The following is an 18,181-nucleotide window of genomic DNA, read 5'->3' as shown; positions in this document are numbered from 1 at the left end:
GTAGTATTTTATTTTGAACATGTTTTTTACACTTTTCAGTCAAACGAAATGGAAATGCATTTAATGTGTGAATAAACGACAAAACCATCAATATCAGTCTACGCTCCGTTTGTCAAAACGAATCAATGTTAATGTTTAATCAATATAAAATGGCAATCTTTACAAATATTATTATAAAACTCTCGCATCAGTTATCAGTCTGTCCGCGACACTTGGAAATAAATATGAAAAGAAATCCGTGTTTGATTTGACTTAACAGCAATCGAAACTCTCATTTCAATCAGCAGCTGCAGAGGTGGGTGAGGTGTGCATAAAAATCACATTTCCATAAATACATAAAGAAGTATGTATCGATAGACGCACGAGTCTGATCTCTGAGAACACTCATGCCGTAGCATATCGAATGCCTAATGAATATATTATGAAATATGTCACAGAATGACTGACATTGGCGCGCTGCTGTTGATTTTTATTGCGACAAACTGCTGTGTATCATATTTTCCTTGAAGTGCTCGTGTATTCGGATTTGCTCCAAGGATTACGAGCAATAACATTGATATTTGTGGATTTAAAATTGAAAACATGAGTAGAATATACAATTTTAGTATAGTATTTGTATAATCTATTTAGGTATTAGGATTATTAAAATATTTAAATCAAGTAAAAGCGCAAGTTTCTATTTCAAAAACAAATAATTGTTGTGTTGTATTTAGTTCAAAATTTATGGCAACTAAAGTGCACTTTAATATATCAAAACAAAATGTGAATTTGTATATAATATATATAGAGTAGTCTTATAGCTGATAGGTATGGTGATTCATAAATATGTAAGCATGTTTCTGCGAAGCAGCGTATTTTGTGTAAGAGATTTCTGGGCAAGTGCACAGCCAAAGTTGATGGCAAACATTGAATCGGAAATCTGTCCACCCCCCAAAAGATGCGCCCTTATTGATGACGCACACACAGACCGGAATCTGTGGCATGATGGGTGGGCCCAAGTGTACCCAAAGGGATAATATTCCTAGCCTAACGGATGTGATTTACTCAGTGTGTGTCGGTGTGTGTGTGTGTGATTTTATGAGCTACGCGTCGTATGAGTAATGTGCTGCGATTGACCGCAACTTGTTACTTGTTGCCGCGTCAGCGAGTCCTTAACGGCAACCAATTTTTTACAGTTGGATTTTGTTATTGATCTTTTCAGCATCAGCAGCACCGTCACAAATTATGTCACACAAATATGTCGAACTGCAAGCTTAAATCCCAGCTGCAACTCATCATCCTCGCTGCGAATGACATTTGACTGCACACGCACCTGACGCATTTTAGGGACGTGCAGGCGACTTTGTTGCTGCATTCCTGAGCCGGGCATCGAGCATCGACAGCTCGCCAACTGTTTGGGGCGTGCCTGTGCATTAAGAACAACCAGCACTCAACACACAACCACATGAGCGTGCTACGGGCAACGGCAGCCCAAACGTGACACATGGCGATGTACTTTTATGCCAGTAAGATATCAGCCATCGTCTGTGGCACGCGCTGCAAGCAAACCGTGCTGCAAAAGTCGCGCGGTCAACGGGATCGTGATAAATGTCGCCAACGGAGCAGAAGACGAGCTGTATGTCATGACAATAGCACGGAGAACAGCTCGGCATCGAGCGCTGATGATGATGATGATGATAATGACGATGTTGACGACGATAATAATGCCGCCTGCTGTGGCACACCTCAACCGGATGTGGGCATTTTTCTGCTCAATTCGACACCGGAAGCGGGCCAGCTTTACAACTATGGCTTGAACCTGGGATGGTTTAACGAGGGACGCTTGCGATTGCGACGTCGTCACAGTGCCGAACAATTGAGTGCACATGATTTGGAATTAGGATTTCAGCAGGATTTAAAGGTATTGATCATCCATAGTATCGATTGATTGCTCCAATTGCCCCAATTTCATATGCAATTATTTATTATTTGCATGGGCAGCCACTCACTGCCAGGGATGATATTGTTCAATATGATGTGCCCACAAATTCGCACAAGCGCAGCCAATGTGATATCAACTTTGAGGTATGCAACCAGAATTGTTTTCAAATTTTATACATTATTGGAAAATTGTTGTGGTGTTTGCATTGTTGGTGCTTGTTTATTCCAGAGCTCGGTTTTGGGTTCCGGTGGCATTATGTACATAAATGGTAAAATAGTTTCTGGCCCGCTGGACGCATTCCCCGAGGTGCTCAATCCCATAAATGTCATTGATTTAGATAAGGTAAGAGATATTAAAAAAAATATATATATATATTAAATTGTAACAAAAATATTAAACAAACCACAAAGGAAAAAAGAGACAAGCAAACAAGTCGACAATGTAAAAATGTAAACGAGTAAAAGCTGATGTAGTAAAAAGGACGATAACTGAAAAATTAAGCTAATGGAATTGGCTTCTAGCCATGTCTGTGTATATTTGTATATTTGTATACTTAGTGTGCCACTAAACTAAGCGAAATCAAGCTTTGTTTGAGTTGCACTAATCTCTGACTTGTGTTTGTCTTTTGCAGGAATTTCTGTTCTCATTCTTATTATCATCACGTTTGTTTCTGCGACCACATGAACTGCTCGGCAAACTGTTGGCATCGGTGTCCCATGGCAAATGCTTGGAGACATTTGTTGCCCTGCTTGCCGAGTGGACGCAACAATTCCCATATGATTATCGTGATGAACGCATGATGAATCATGTAAAACATATCGTTGCCAGGTGAGTGCATATATAATTGATTAGTTATGCTTCCCCAGCTAAAAGATAAACAATTTGCCCATTTGTAGATGTTCCGATTCACATTTGGAAGCCGTTGTCTCCCAAATACTAAGTGCCTTACTTAAACGTTTGACTGATTTAGAGAAACACGAGGCCGATCTGCGTGCCTGCCAGACAACCAGCGAAAAGGTAAACTCTGCCAATCAATCCATACTCGGCTCCAACCAACATGTTGACCACTTTTATGTCTGGCTAATCGACAGCTCGTTGTACCAATCAACTGCCCAACAGCCACCCAATATGCACAAATCTTGTGTAGGTTGGAGAAGAAGCTGGCCAAGCACATCGGTCCGGAGGAGTTTCTGCAGTGCAGCAGCATGGTGCTGTTGGATAAGCAGGTCGGTTGATTGCGAGTACTCCTAAATGCAGAAAATATTTACAAAAATGAGAATTGTCGAGAAATTAAACACATTTTTATTTAATTATTAATTGGATATTGAAATTCAAATCACTTAAATTATATTTCATATTTTTATTACAAGTAAATAAGCTCAACTTGTGCAATTAAAAGAATACATCAAACTCACCTGTAATGTAAATAAAATGATGCCAAGCTGCTTCATTAGCACTGCTGACTGTTTTTGTACCCATCTTCTCACACACGCAGAAGAAATGGGACCAACCAATCTCATCGGCGGGACCACCGGGTGCCCAGGATCCAAAGAAGACTTGTAATCTGGAAACGTATCTGGATTGGTCGGCACGTCTGCGTCTGTTTGTCTGCAATGAGATACTACAGGTAAGCACTTAGAGCCGTACTGGCTTGCTCTTTTGGCAGCAGGTCGGTGTGGATTGAATTAAAATCTCCCATGCCTGTGAAATATGCCGAGCTTGATGTCCGTTGATGGACCAACAACTGAGCGACTTGCATGCGACATTTGCATAGTCAAACAGGACAAGCTGGCATATAATTTATGCTGCTCGTAACTCGGCCATCGGCAGTTTGGCAGTTTGGCAGTTTGGCTGCATAAGTGACTCGTTAAAGTTTTAGTGAAGTGACGTGGTTCGCATACTGTATTGTGTCAAGAAAACAGCAACAACAAATAATCACACTCATCTTGGTTTCCAGTGCACCGGAATTGAGGAGCGCAGTCGGACTGTGGAGCTTTGGAGCGGCGTTGCCCAATATTGCCTACTTGTGGGCAACTATAATAGTGCAACGGCCATTTTGGAATCCCTGGAGTCACCAGCCATAGCCCGGCTGAAAATTACGGTGAGTGACAGCATAAACATATGATTACCTCAATGATGCTGGTGGTATTATGCATGCCTCATTGTTAATAATTTGGCATTAAATCAAGACATTAAATGTGCTCAAAATTCTTAAGCAGTTTACTGCAAACATAGTTAGGCAATTTAATTTGACTTTAATGCTATTTATAAGGCTGGTTGATTATGGGCAGACCACTGCAAAGCACAAGTGACAAGCAAAATTAAAGAAAATGGAAAAGCCAAAACGTGGAAACCACAGTTTCACAGTTTGCCCACGCTGCGTTGGCACATTTTTCATCAAATTTATATATTTGCTACTTTTGCCTATTTACTTGGCATGTCGCCCGCAAAATGCTTGAATGGGGCACATTGAGTGCTCGGCTTTAGTTGTGCATTCATTTCGTGGCAACTGAAGCTAGTTTTCATAACAAGCTCTGCAATTAGTTAATGGATGCCTTTCTGCCATGCAGTCTCTAACTAACGGCTAACACTTTTCTATTGACGTTGATGCAAACTTTTAGCTGCTTTAAATGCCTTTGGCTCACATTTTATTTATTGTGAAGTGCTGGCTGAGAATTCATTTTTATATCATTCTTTTTTATTATTATCATCTTTTTTTTTTCTGTAACGCATAAATTGCGCACATGGAAAAGTTTAAGGGACTAGCAAATCCGTAGAGCTTTGCATGGAGCATTTTTGCATTGTCTGGCTTTTTTTTGGGTACTTGCATGTGCCACAGAACATTTTATGACTAGCACTACGACGATAACCATAAATATGTCAAGAACAATTAAAAATGCCAAGTGAGTAAAAATAGAAGGAATAGCATTCCTTGCTGAAATAAACAATAAACAGTTTCAGCGAAACAATTTAAATATTGTAAAGCAAATAAATTAAAAGATATGGTCACATTTTGAACTTTACACTCGTTGTAATTATTTCGGCATTAGGGTGTATATATCCAAATTAAAATCTTATCTAAGGCAAAGCCAAATGTCGCACCATAAAATTCGATAAGCGCAAATTGCAGACATAAAACTGGGGCACAAACAAAACCATAAACTTTTACAGCAGCGCCCGAAAACAAGGCACAAATAACACAAATAAAACGAATTAAAGATATTTTCCATTTGGATGGAATACAACTTGCACACACACACACACACACACACAGACTTTTACACACATACTGTTTATTTATGTGCGTATTTCTATTTTATTACAGTGGAGCAAATTACAAGTGACATGTCAACAATTGGATTGCATGCAACGGCATGCCGAAGGACATGGCCATTTATGGCAGAAACAGGCAATCGTTCTAAATGAGCAGCTCCAGCAGCAGCAGCAAAGTCTTAAGACTGATAGTCAGGCCAAAGCCGCTTTATCGATAACGCAAAACTCATCAGCAACATCATCAACAGCAGTTGAAGTAGCAGCAGCAGCAGCAGCAGCAGCAGCAGCAGCAGCCACAACAACAACAATAGCAACAACAACGTTAACCTCATCATCATCCCTGGACGACTTGAATGCGAAGTCCTCGACAAATGCCAAAGGGCAGCCGGTTGGCATAATAGGCACTTCCGGATTGAATGCACTGGAACAGTCATCGCTAGAGGTGCCAGTGGCAAACAGCAGTGGCAATGTAGAAGCAGCTACACCTGCAAACATAGCAACAGCAGCAGCAGCAGCAGCAGCAGCCACAACATCAACAACAACAACAACAACAACAACAACAGCAGCAGCAGCAGCAACAACAGTTTGTGGCAAACCCAATGATTGGGTTGTTATACCAGTGTTTGCGGATATTGTTAAATTGGCACTTGCCGAACGAGAAAACTGTTTGCAGTGGTGAGTTTTTTGTGAATGCATTACACTTTACCTGTCCAATTTCATGAAATTACATGAAAGTTGAATTACATGGCGCATACGTAATTGTTTTTTATTTTGCATTTTAATATCTGGTGTGGTTTCAATTCAAGGCTCAGCAGTGTGGAAAAATAACTGATAGCGCTGCAAATCACTTCACACTAATTAATTAGCAATTTCTGCTTATCTTTTTTATTCAATGAGTAAATTTGTTTGAATTTCGGTAGCACACATATCCTTTTTATATACCATTAAGAACTCAACAAATTGGTCTGCTCTGACTTCTGCCTCGTATTCCTAATGATTTTATTGCTTAATGTATGTGTTTACAACTGCCAGTAAGGCCAATAAGCCCTAAACCCTAATTGATAAAATAATCAAGCAGCGCATAAATAATTTGTTGAACGATTTTCAATGACGTATTCTGATATGAAATTATATGTTGCCTAAACTTCAAATGCTTTTCCGATCACACATCAAAACCCATAAAAACTAATGATTTTGGATAGCGAGTCGTATAAAATTGAACTATTTATTAAATTGAAGCTGTGCATATTTAAACGGGAACATGCTACTAACGGTTTCCGCATTCAAATTAGCATAGTGTCCGCAATTGCAACCAATTTATATTTCTCTCTCTCTCTCTCTCTTTCCCTGCCCGCTTGCCGCTTGCAGTTTACCAAATGGCCACATCAATGTGATTGCCTTCGATCGAATGGCGGCCATTGTCGGTGCTTTTACCAAGCACATGCAGGCAATGAAATCAACGCAGGCGCCATCTAGTGGCGAGTACGAGCACTTCTGCAACCATATGCAGCGAACAACAAAACTTGGCGAAGCCGGTAAGTAATTTTGTAAGTCAAACTTTGCTCGAGAGCACTCACAATAGGAACTTTGACTTCAACATTTTATTTCTAGTACTTGCCACATGCGTTATCGCATTTTCCGCGTTTTTTTATGAATTCAAGTCGGCAATTTAGTGTTTGTTAGTTTGTTTGGTGGAAACTTTAAGTGCACCTCGGCCAACTGGCAATGACTTCAAGTGGCACGGACAAGTGCCAGTATAAATGAGCATGTGCGTGTGTGCGTGTGTGAGCGTGTTTATTCGTGCTACTTACATTTTTAAAATGAAAAATTAAATGCAGTGCAGTTGTCGCAGCACACATTGAGCGCAATTCTACAAGTGAGGCAATTAAAATGAAAGCAAGAAACCTTAGCTAGAAAAAACTTGTCACGATGACACTTCCCGAGCAGAGTTGGCTGCGTGTCGTGAATCGAATACGCACAACGCAACACATTTAACAATATGACAAATATATATAAATACTTATATAAATATAAATATCTCATTGGATTGTAATATTCTTCTCATTCAGCTTATCTTTTGTTTAACAAATTATATTCTCGCCCATTATTAATTGCGATTATAGTTCATTTTTGACAATTAGCATTCTGTGCACAGAATTAAACTATTTGATTAATGCAAGACTATTGTGAAACACACACTTTCAACCTCTTTAAGTACGCTTTGAGTTGTGGCGCTGGCAATAATTTGCAATCCCTTTTGCACTTTGCACCACTGCAAAGCAATTTGTTGCTAATTAATTTAAATGAATAACCGCAATAAAACGCCAGAAGAAACACTTTATGACCACAAAAGGGTTTCATTAATTTTATACACAATTTGAATGGGCATTTTCTGCTCTTAGCTGCTTGTTCTTTTTGAACAACAATTCATTTCCGCCCCAGTGCCCCAGTGCCTCAAGCTTCGGTTCAAAGTTCGGTTTAATGTTTTGATATTCGTCGTTAAAGGGGATTTTTATGAAGCATATGAATAAAGCTGCAATACTAACAAAGTTAGTTTTTGGTGCGTAATGTAATAATCTTAAGAGAAGTGTCTCATTTTTTGTTTTTTTTTTTTTGGTTTTGAAACGCATGCACAAACAAATGCGCAGTGACGTCTAGGAAATACTTGTGAATTCAAAAGTAAATACAGTGAAGAATAACAAGTCTTTCAACAGGCACTGAAGGACACGGCTATAATGCGATTTCGTCATAACAACGACGGTGACAACAACACCTACATGCAATAACACCACGTGTTGTGATGGCAGAGCACAACAAAGTTTTTAAGTCCTTCTTTGAGCTGTCAGAACGACCTGCACGTTGAGATATTTTTCACGGAATGTGCACACAGAAACAGCAGTGCTGCCTGCAATAGCAAAAGCAAAGGCAATGGCAGAGGATGAGGCAAAGCTATAAAGCACCAGTGACAGCAGCATCAAAAGTGATGGAAAAAAAAACAGCCATAGTGCTGAAATGAAAGGTCCACATAGACCGAACTCATTATAAACCCAGGAAGCGTAAGATACTTTGAAGGCCTTGCCACAGGCGACAAACAACAAAGTCGTACACAAAAAGAAAAAAAAATAAAATAAAGAAAAAAAATTGTTGGTGCATAAGCGCATCCTGGCAACGACATGGGCAAAAGAATGAAAACTTATGGTTCGGTTCAGATTTTTGTCGTTTTCATTCCAATATCAAGCCTCAGTTGCATTCGAGACTTACGAAAAGTTTATTAAATGCTGGATGTGTGCCTCATTGCGAGGTAAATGCAATTTATAAACTTATAGAGAAGAATTTTTAATGTTTCACTCTGCTTGGTAAATGTATGAGAACTGTAAGAAGATGAAATATGATGACAAAAGTTTATCCTGCCGAACAATGAGACTTGAATGAAAGCGTAAATAAGCCATGAGTTTTTAAGAACTTTCTACAAGTGAGATGCTGAAGCACATAAATGTTGTTTTGAAAACGATAAAATGTGGAATTTATTGCATTTTATAATCGCTTAAAAAGTGGTACCAGCTTAGCTAACGAATTGCATATTTTTCGACAAATTTTTGATGCGAGGAAACTATTCTCAAGTTGTCGGGCGCAAAACCACTTATTTTCCGGTAGTATGCATTTTTTCTTTGTTTTTGGCCTTCTTCTAAACCAGCTTACATCGTGCCGCAAAACTAAAAAGTATCCCTCAGCTAAGAAGTTTTACCAAACTTGACGCTGACGTCAGCGACGAGAAATGCAAAAGAAGTCACCGAAAGTTTCCTGTCACTTTGAATGCAGCTTTTGCCATCGCTGCTTGCCCACTATAAATAAATAAATAAATAAATATTTTTCTAGTCAAGTCATTTTCGTTGTTACCTAAGAAATTTGCACAGCTCTGGAATTTCAAAAATGTATTTTATCTGGCTGGATTTACCTTAGCCCAATTGAGAAACGAAAAGTGGCTTAAAGTACTCAACAGCATACTTCTAAGCCAGCTGAGCATAATTCTGTGAGAATAGTGCTTGAACCATTTTTTGATTAACAAAATTAAGTGCAACTGAGAACTCCAGAGAAACATGCGGTAAATTAACTGTCAATATAAACTTAAAGCTTGAAGTAAATTTGAATTTAATAATCTTCAACATGAGAGAGATTTTTAATGGATGAAAACTTTATCTTGGCTATTAATAAAGAAGAAAAGTTCATGGTATAAATATTAATGAAATATCTTCACATGATGATTCCGAGTCCCAAAGAGATTTTCACCTGTTGTACGCTCTTAACATTTATGTGGTTTCTTTTGGCTTTCCACCTTCTTTTTTTTGGAATAGCCGCGTATTTCCATTCTTGCGGAATACATCTGGCATTATAAGCACAAAATCATGATACAAGCAGTAGTTGAGCAGACATTTATAAATAGCTTTTCCAGTATTATTTTTTATGGGTTTTTTAAATCCTCACTCTGTGTTTGCTAAGCCAAACATTTTCACAACAAGTACTCATTGAAGCGGCAACTGACTGCAAAGCCAGAAATTATACGGCCACAACTGAAATAAATGTAATTCCAACATATTTAACTTAAGCTCTGCAGCAATGACAGGTACAGTTCAAGGTACAAATGGGAGAATAACAGTGGGATATCAACTAATTAGCCTTATTAAGCTAAAAATATCTTCTCTGTACTCTCGAAAAGTGAACAGGATTTACCATGAATTAAGGCTAATGAGTGTTTTTTTCTTTGACGAAACTCTCAGCAAGTAAAAATATGACAAGTGAACAACAAAATATGAAATATATAAATAGAAAGAGCAGTACATCATTTGGGATTTATATAATAATTATAGCAGATCACTGAAGGATAAAAATCAGTTTGAAATACAACTCAACTGGTGCAACATGCATTACTCATGCTATTCTTGTATAGATTTAATCATATTAACAAGCATTGTAATAACCAACTTCAACGCTGAGTCATCTTGAGATGTAGGCAACCAGCGGCTGCTACTTGAAAGCAATGTTGAGTCCTCCAACTCCTTGCAATCCTTGTAACTCTGGAGCTGCCTGTCTGTGTTGTAGCAACTGTCAGACTGAGGCGTGCTAACGTCGGACGTGTCGGGAGACATCCAACAAAAGCACACACTCATCCACAATGTTTAATGTCAACGCTATTTGGCTATATATAGAAAAGGCTGCATATCTGGCCAGAGACAAGCTAAAATTTGAGCACGCAGTCTGCGAAAACAAAATGAGTTTAGCAAAAACTGAATAAGCAAAGCAATGGTGTGAAAAATGAATAATACATATGTGTTTGCTTAACCGTTCTGAAGAATTTCAAATTGAACAATCTACATTTATGAAATGCACAACTAGAATTTACATACAATTCCTCCTGTGAGTGTGTGTGGCAGAAGGTTATTACAAAATTTCAAAACTTAATGCCAATTTGTATGGCAATTTTATGCATACCACAGAGACAAATGTCACGGCAAAGGCAGAGCCCATTTAACACTTACGTTGGCAAAGCCTAAGTCAAATTTTCATTAAAATCATCCAATCAATTGTACTTTTGTTGTCCAAATAAGGAAGCCATTATTCATGTCCAGCTCCTGCAGAACTCGAATGCCACAAACAAACAACAAACAAGCCACTGAATTCCATGCTGATAAAAGCGACATCCAAGTTGAATTTGTACATTGGATTCATACATATGTATGAATGTTCTGAAATTTCCATTGTGCTCATTAGCAACATGCCCAAATAGCTGGGAATAGAAGTCAAGCAACTACATTTACACATTTATAATTTTAATCTTAATTAATTTTAAATTCATTTCGAATTGCGTCTGGGTCCGGAAAATTATGCAATGTGGTGTTAAGCAAGGTGCTTGTGAAATCATTTGCACAGCGTTAATAACTGATTATATAGGATATAATTAAATTAATATGATACTGCATTCAAATTAGAAATTGCGATTCAAGGACGAAATTCATGCTAAAGTGTAAGCCAAGAAATAGCAGTGTGAATGGTTCCAACTATTCGAATGTCATAACTTCGTCAAAACTCAACCGGTTTTCAAAAACTAAGGCAATTTATTCATGATTTAAAATCCATATTAATATTGCAATTAAATTTGAAAACGAGATTCTGTGTCGAAATTCATGTACAAATTCTATTCACAAATATAGTAGTGGAAATGCCATAAGTTCGTCAAAGCTTAACCGATTTTCAAAAATTAGCGCTAAGAAAACTTGTAAGTCCTTCTCTCCCTCTCTCTCTCTCTCTCTCTCTCTCTCTCTCTCTCTCTTTCTATATCTATTTAAAATTGAACAGAGCAGAGAAGAGTAGTTTGCAATCAAAGCCTTAAAAATGTCACTAAAAACGGAGTATTTTTGCAACTATTTTCCATGAATAATAATCAACAATTTACTTGAATCTACATAGCAATCAAGTTGCGGTTAGAATGTGCAGAGTGCATGCCAAAAAAATAGCATGAGAGTTTTAAGCCATATACGCTTTATTGTGTTTACGATCTATATAACCGCTTGTTAGGCTCAACACTTGAAATATTCGTCAAGAGCTATCAGGATGTGGTTGGTGTATACAATGGTGAAAATCAAGGCAGCAACGATGCCAACGCTCCACAAATTTTCATCTCCTGAAGGTGCAGTACAAATATTTACGTTCACGACTCTATTAAAACTGAACAAGGAAAAAGTAGATACCATAACCAAGACTTTAATCCTTTCACAAACAATGGCAACCTTTTCTTTTTTTTTTTCGTTTTTTTCTTCTTTTTTTTTTTTGTATGCGATTTGAAAATGTTCGTTGCATGTGTGTGAATCTCTCTAGTTTTTCTGGTCGAGCATGCGGGCACAAATCCTATAAACACACTGGGCGGGGGCCGGGGACAAGAAGGGACAACCCGTGGCATTCTGTGGCAAGTCAAGAACACAGCTGTTGACCAAAGCTCACCAACAAGGCGGCGCTTTGCATCATTCTGGAATTTTAATGGTCTCATGGTGTGAATCGGACATGTCTGCCACATTTTGCCACACAACACTCAACACACTCAACACACACACAAGGCACACATATTTTATTTTATTGTGTTTTTTTTTTGTTGGTTTTTTTGGCCAGTAGCCAGTTTGTTGTAACTATATTAAACCATGTTTTTTTGGCTTCCTTAGTTTTTCTATTAAAATGTTCCAATCCTGGCACCACGAAACACTTCAACGCTTCTCGCCTGTCGTCTGCTCTACACTTGACCGCAGGTCAACAAGGCGTTCACAATAAGCTCGGGTCATCTCGTGTTAACCGTTTCCTAAACTATTTATATAAGCACAAGATTATTTGAGCAGCTGGACAGGGTGCAGCTAAATGGGACACTTTTTTTGTGCTTTGCTCGATATTTATATACATATATATAGTAAACCCTTTTATAAATATGTATTTCTATATTTATATCTATATCAAATTAAATGGTTAGTTTTCTATTTTGTTTTTTTTAGAACTCATGATGGCTTCATTTGACTGCGAAGGTCCCAACAATGCCGAAAAACTGATGTATGACTTAAATTAATTTTCGAAATAAGTGTAAGCGCAATAACATCGCATGGAGGCCATGGAGGCGTACCTCATAGGGCACAGCTGCTGACTGCTTCGACAAGGTAATCCCAGCGCGATCCTTATTGATTAGACGTCTCAAGTCGACTCACTTCCTCCCCGTGGAGGCCTCCGGTAACGTTTAGCAAGCATCCGTCTCTAAAACGGCCAAAGTGAGCGGCGATCATCTCCTCAGATGTTGATGTTGCAGTCCTGGGATAAATATCATTCATCCACTTTAATGTTTAGCACATTTGAGATTTTTAAAACTGGAATAAAATTTGGAATACATAATTGACATAAAGAATGTGTGATATGTGTTTGATTCTTGTTATTATATCATTGGTAAGAATTATTTAATTTTACTCTCTATCTCAACACCAAATTTTCAATTTAAAACTTGTATAAACAAGTATATATATATATATATATTTTATATATGTAAATATTCATATTTAACATACCATCAAGCCGAAAAAGAAAACTAGTCCTAAAGGAATTGTGCAATCTAGCAGCAAAGAGGAAGGCAGCTGAAATAATGGAATTTCCATTTGCCTACATCCCTTACATCTTCTATAGAAAGTTTGAGCTGCGTCAGGAAGCCAGTAAATTTCTTGTCTGTGAGAATTTTTGGCTTAAGCTGAAAGCCAAGCGTATATCGCAATGGAGTACCAAGTGTCGAAGTTGCTTCCAGGCTCAAAGGGGCCAAAAAGAGACAGCAGCACAAAATTCAACCATTATTCAAAGGATGGGCTTGCCTGCCTGTGTGTCTGACTTCTTTGATAGTGTGGGTGCCCCTAATGTCTTGTGCCAGGCTTTGAATTATGCTACAGTCAGCAGATATTTGTGCAGCCTAATGCATACCATGTACAAGGTTTTAAAGACTGGGAGCTGCATGCCACGTCACTGAATTTGTAAAGATGAATTGCAGTCGCAGTTGAAACCGTTTACAAAATTAATGCTAAAATCTAAATTATGACTCTGCATTAATCATTTGTGAAATTAATTATATTTGGTAATATTTAAATAGCAAAAATGTATGTCTAACTGAAATGCTATTTTTACAAATATAAATATATTTGCAATGTTTATTTAGTCTCCTTTCGGATGATAAACTTAAGAAGTTCACTTACTGAAAACTTTGTCCAAACGATAAGGAAGAAGTTGCAAAAACTTTTGCTTGGAATTTTTGCGGAAATAGTACAGATATGTTTATTGTTTTTCCCAGATACTTGAGCACCCTAATATGTACATAGGGATGTATTTAAATCAAATGCAGTTGGTATTGCTCTTGTCTTTATTTCTTGCATAACAAATATGCAAATATCCTTGGGCATAATGTATTTGTATATTTCTGTGCGTAAAAATTACTTGTGGCGAATGCTTGTTAATTGATACACTATTTATGTGGTGATACAGATGAATGTTGAAGTTGAAGTTGAATGTTTTGGTTTCCGCTAACAAATTGCTCTAAATTCGTTGTGCAACTGTTTTCACAGCCGAACAACTAAATCAATCCATTTGCTGCTAGGAGCAAACAATACTTTACACTGAAACTTCCATTGTTTATTTATTTTGTGGTCTTGCAAGTTTTGCAGCCAACTGGAAAATTTATGTGCAACACTTGTTACACATACGACATGTTGGACGCGAGCAGAGTTTAAGATAAATCGAATTCATTTCCAGCTTCACCTCTGCTGCTGCACTGCAATCAAGACCTTTGACATAATTTATTGAACGCCTTGTACTGACCTCTGCGTATTCTAAGATATAGGTAGTGTACTTGAATGTACATAAAGGAGAGAACAAAAACAATAACAAAAAATGTGGAAAACTTTAACGCTTGGGAGCTTGCTATGAAAATTACAATGCTCCAAGGATATTCAACACTCAAGCAAGACTTAAGTTTCAGCATCAATAAACCTGTGCAATGCACATTTATGCTGATGTCAGATTTTGTTCCGTAATTATCAGGACACCATGATGAATTTTTGCCAGATTGTGTTTTGTGCCGTAAAGTAAACAAAGATGTTCTCAGCCAGAGTTTTTCATCAATGCGAAGGACATGCAGTGAAGTAAACAAACTGAGTGCCAAAGGAGGATATCTTAATGAACGTGACAATAAGAACAAAACTATACCTGCAAAATCATGGGATATTCTGTTGCAATTAAAAAATATGTAGGCGAGTGAGAAATTTAGTACTCGACTAGTAAATGAGTCTTTAAACTTTGTCCACGAATAAACTGTGAACTTTGCTGTCAAAATATGTATTATATTTTGCCACAACGCCGCTTTAAGCTTGTCTAATAGACTATAATTTCAGCACATTTCCCAACGCTCTAATTCAGATAAACATTTTTTTTATTATATACTCAAATAAAAGGGGCAAAAGCAAAAGCTATAAAAACGTTTATGCCACTTTTATGAACACACAAGCTGTGGAATATCACACAGTTATCGAGAACCCGTCGTGGACAGTGTTTAGTTTCATTGCACAACACTTTTATTGTGCCCTCGCTCAAGGCTCTTGTTGGGCGAATTATGTTAATATAAGAAAATGTCTGCAGGGCAGGACTAAACTGTGTGTGTGTTTTCCCCAAACAAATACACACACACGTACAACCAAATTGCAGAGTGGCAATTGCAGTCGGTGGAAATGTTAAGTGGATATTTTCAAAAAAATAAAACTAAAGAAACAGGAATGTGCCCCGTCGCTAATGCGGCAAACTCTACAAGCACAAATGTGGAACTAGCTTAGTTTTCAGGGTGTACCTAGCCAGTTAACAGAGACATTTGGGGGTAGCCAACGTCTTCATTGCAACAAAAAGCTTTCAGTTAATTTTGTAATAATTTCAAATGTTGCAGCTGTCCACGCAACATTTTTTTGTTTGTTTTGCCACAAAGTTCTTAGTATTTTCCATCAATCAATTTACTCAGCGGCGGTGTAAGAGTTACTTACAAAACTTTTATAATTAGTGTTAAGAGACAGCTGAATGAAACAATTGTTTATGATGAAACTCCAGCTACTATGTAAAGAAAATTTGCTTTTTTCTGAATACAATCATGAACATTTTTCGGTTTTCGAAGAATAAATTAATGATATAAATCCGGTTGGTTATTCTGTTCAAAGTTTTAGAAACGCACACAAATTTTGACATCAATTTAGAAACAGAAGAACACTTCAATATAATATACATTGATCAACTTGAAACATTCAAATAAATAATACAGACGTTGAGCAAATTTTCAATAGCAGTAAAATAATAATACGTTTAAGATTGGATACACTATTTTTGACTTGAATTCAATGTAGCCACAAGTCCAGCTGAAAAATATTAAGTCTGAGCTGTAGAAGAAATGATTGATACCTTTTCAATTTTTGTTTTTAGTAGTCGCAGTTATTTCATAAGAGCTTTTGATTTTGATTGCAATTAACAACAGTTTCAAAACAATTGCACAACTTATCAATAATGGTCATCAAAAGAAATGAAGCAGAAAAATTGCAAAACAAGAAAAATCGTTGAAAACAATTAAACTAATTGATAGCAATTTATACGTAACAAAGAAGAAAAGTCGACAAAAAAGTTTTGCAAGAGAAAATTGGCAATATGAAAGTTTTTCAGTGCAGCGAAAGAAAACCGCCAAGAGAGTAGAATAAAATAGAAAAAATATAATAACGAAACGTAGTCGTCGATCCATTTACTAAAGCCACTAATGAAACCGCATTGGAAGGGTTGCCAACAGCGGCAAACTTTGAACCAACTAATTGGACTTGGTGTCTAAAATGCGAACTAGGCCACTGTCTAAATTGTCATAGATGAAGTCATTGCGTTAAAGCGTTACTTTATCTTTAAAACTCATAATTAATTCTGACAATTATTCACATTGAATTATACTGCACGCATTCTTAACACAATTTTGATCACGAATTGGAAGCTCAGAGGCTTTCAACAAATACAAAATTCGAAACATACTCAAAGATTATGTTAAGTCAAATACCAACTGCAAACTTTTGGTGCATTTCTCATTTTGTTATCTTGGCATTTTATTATCCACATACTTTTATTGTCAGCGTCATCTTCATTTATTCGGCTTAGTATTTAGTCTGGCAAATAAATTTGATAGAGCGAGTTGTAAGCAAGTCTAAATTTGCAACACGTTTGGCATAAAACTTTTCAAATTTTCAGTTCAAAACGTGACTTTTTGCATAACAAGTTCAAATCGTGTCGTGTGAACTAATTAGCATAGAATAACTTAATTATGCCTCGTTGACTATTTAGCAGCTAACTTTTGATCACATTTAGCAAGTGCATAATAAAAACTAAATAAAGTTTGCCTATAAGTAGTTACTAAAAACCTTTAGCGTATCATGAATATATTATTAACATACTTAAACTTCCAAAAAAAGATATATTTCACAGCTAAAATAAATATAAAACAAACATAAAAAAAATAAATTGAATTTAAAAAAAATTATCATCTCTCCCCGACGGGGAATTGAACCCCGGTCTCCCGCGTGACAGGCGGGGATACTAACCACTATACTATCGAGGATGTTGAATTCTGCTGGCCAAATGCTAAATATTAGCGAGAGTTCCATTATATGCTGTATGTGCTTTTAATACTAATATTAATTTTATAAGATATTTATGCATTTCCCACATAGCCAAAGCTATATGCAGCACCTCTTTCAAGTACCGAAGTCTTTGCTTGTAAACATAATATTAATACTATTACCTACAGATCTTTTTTGTTTGTCTAATTATTCTCGTACCTGCTCTTTGTCTAATATTAACATATTTCCGCTACTTTGCTACTCAATGAACCAGAAATGCAAGAAAACTTGCATTAAACGTGCCAGTGAGCTTCCAAGTCATTTATTGTATGAATTAAGCAAAGAGATTGGCTTTGTTTGGATTTGGTATTATTTGACATGCGCAGTTGTAAAAAATTAACTTATTTCAACGTGAAAGGCTTTGGACAATGGCGCTCTGGTAAAGATGATGACTCGTGCTCTGGTGGCACTCGGTTCAATACCCACTTATGACAAGGTGACAAGTTTTTATTTTATTTTTTTTTTGTTTTATTTCTTGGCTTGGTTAAATACTCTACGCTCAGGCCTACCAAAATGTACTTTCTTTCATTCTATTTTTAATTATTAAGCATATGAAATATTTTGTGAATCACATATAAAATTGTATCGTTCAAATTCGCGGTGATATATGTAGGTTTCATAACAAAGGTCCTGTTAATATTATGAATCTGGTTTAAGGCTGCAAATAGATGACATTCAAATTTGGTATATATAAATACATATGAATGTATAAATTGATGAATATAAATTTGTGTCTATAATAGTAATT

The 18,181-nt window shown here is 36.9% G+C and overlaps 1 protein-coding gene and 1 non-coding gene across 2 annotated transcripts; one reads left to right on the top strand and one right to left on the bottom strand.

Annotated features, from left to right (window-relative positions):
* Nucleotides 1-1,201: 1,201 nt before the first annotated feature.
* On the top strand, nucleotides 1,202-13,121 carry LOC6562880. The gene is made up of 11 exons (XM_001988772.3): nucleotides 1,202-1,900; nucleotides 1,981-2,064; nucleotides 2,150-2,263; nucleotides 2,553-2,749; nucleotides 2,818-2,938; nucleotides 3,013-3,147; nucleotides 3,417-3,548; nucleotides 3,879-4,022; nucleotides 5,247-5,869; nucleotides 6,563-6,729; nucleotides 12,724-13,121. Exons 1-11 carry the CDS (start codon nucleotides 1,484-1,486, stop codon nucleotides 12,792-12,794), a joined length of 2,205 nt encoding a protein of 734 aa, XP_001988808.3. The 5' UTR covers nucleotides 1,202-1,483; the 3' UTR covers nucleotides 12,795-13,121.
* A 4,179-nt stretch (nucleotides 13,122-17,300) lies between these two features.
* On the bottom strand, nucleotides 17,301-17,372 carry Trnad-guc. Its single transcript has one exon. It is a non-coding gene; the product is annotated as a tRNA-Asp (tRNA).
* Nucleotides 17,373-18,181: the final 809 nt, after the last annotated feature.

Source organism: Drosophila grimshawi, unplaced genomic scaffold, assembly GCF_018153295.1.
Source record: "Drosophila grimshawi isolate 15287-2541.00 unplaced genomic scaffold, ASM1815329v1 contig_1377, whole genome shotgun sequence".
In the NCBI taxonomy this organism is placed as follows: Eukaryota; Metazoa; Arthropoda; class Insecta; order Diptera; family Drosophilidae; genus Drosophila; species Drosophila grimshawi.
This window is presented reverse-complemented; position numbering and strand designations above follow the sequence as displayed.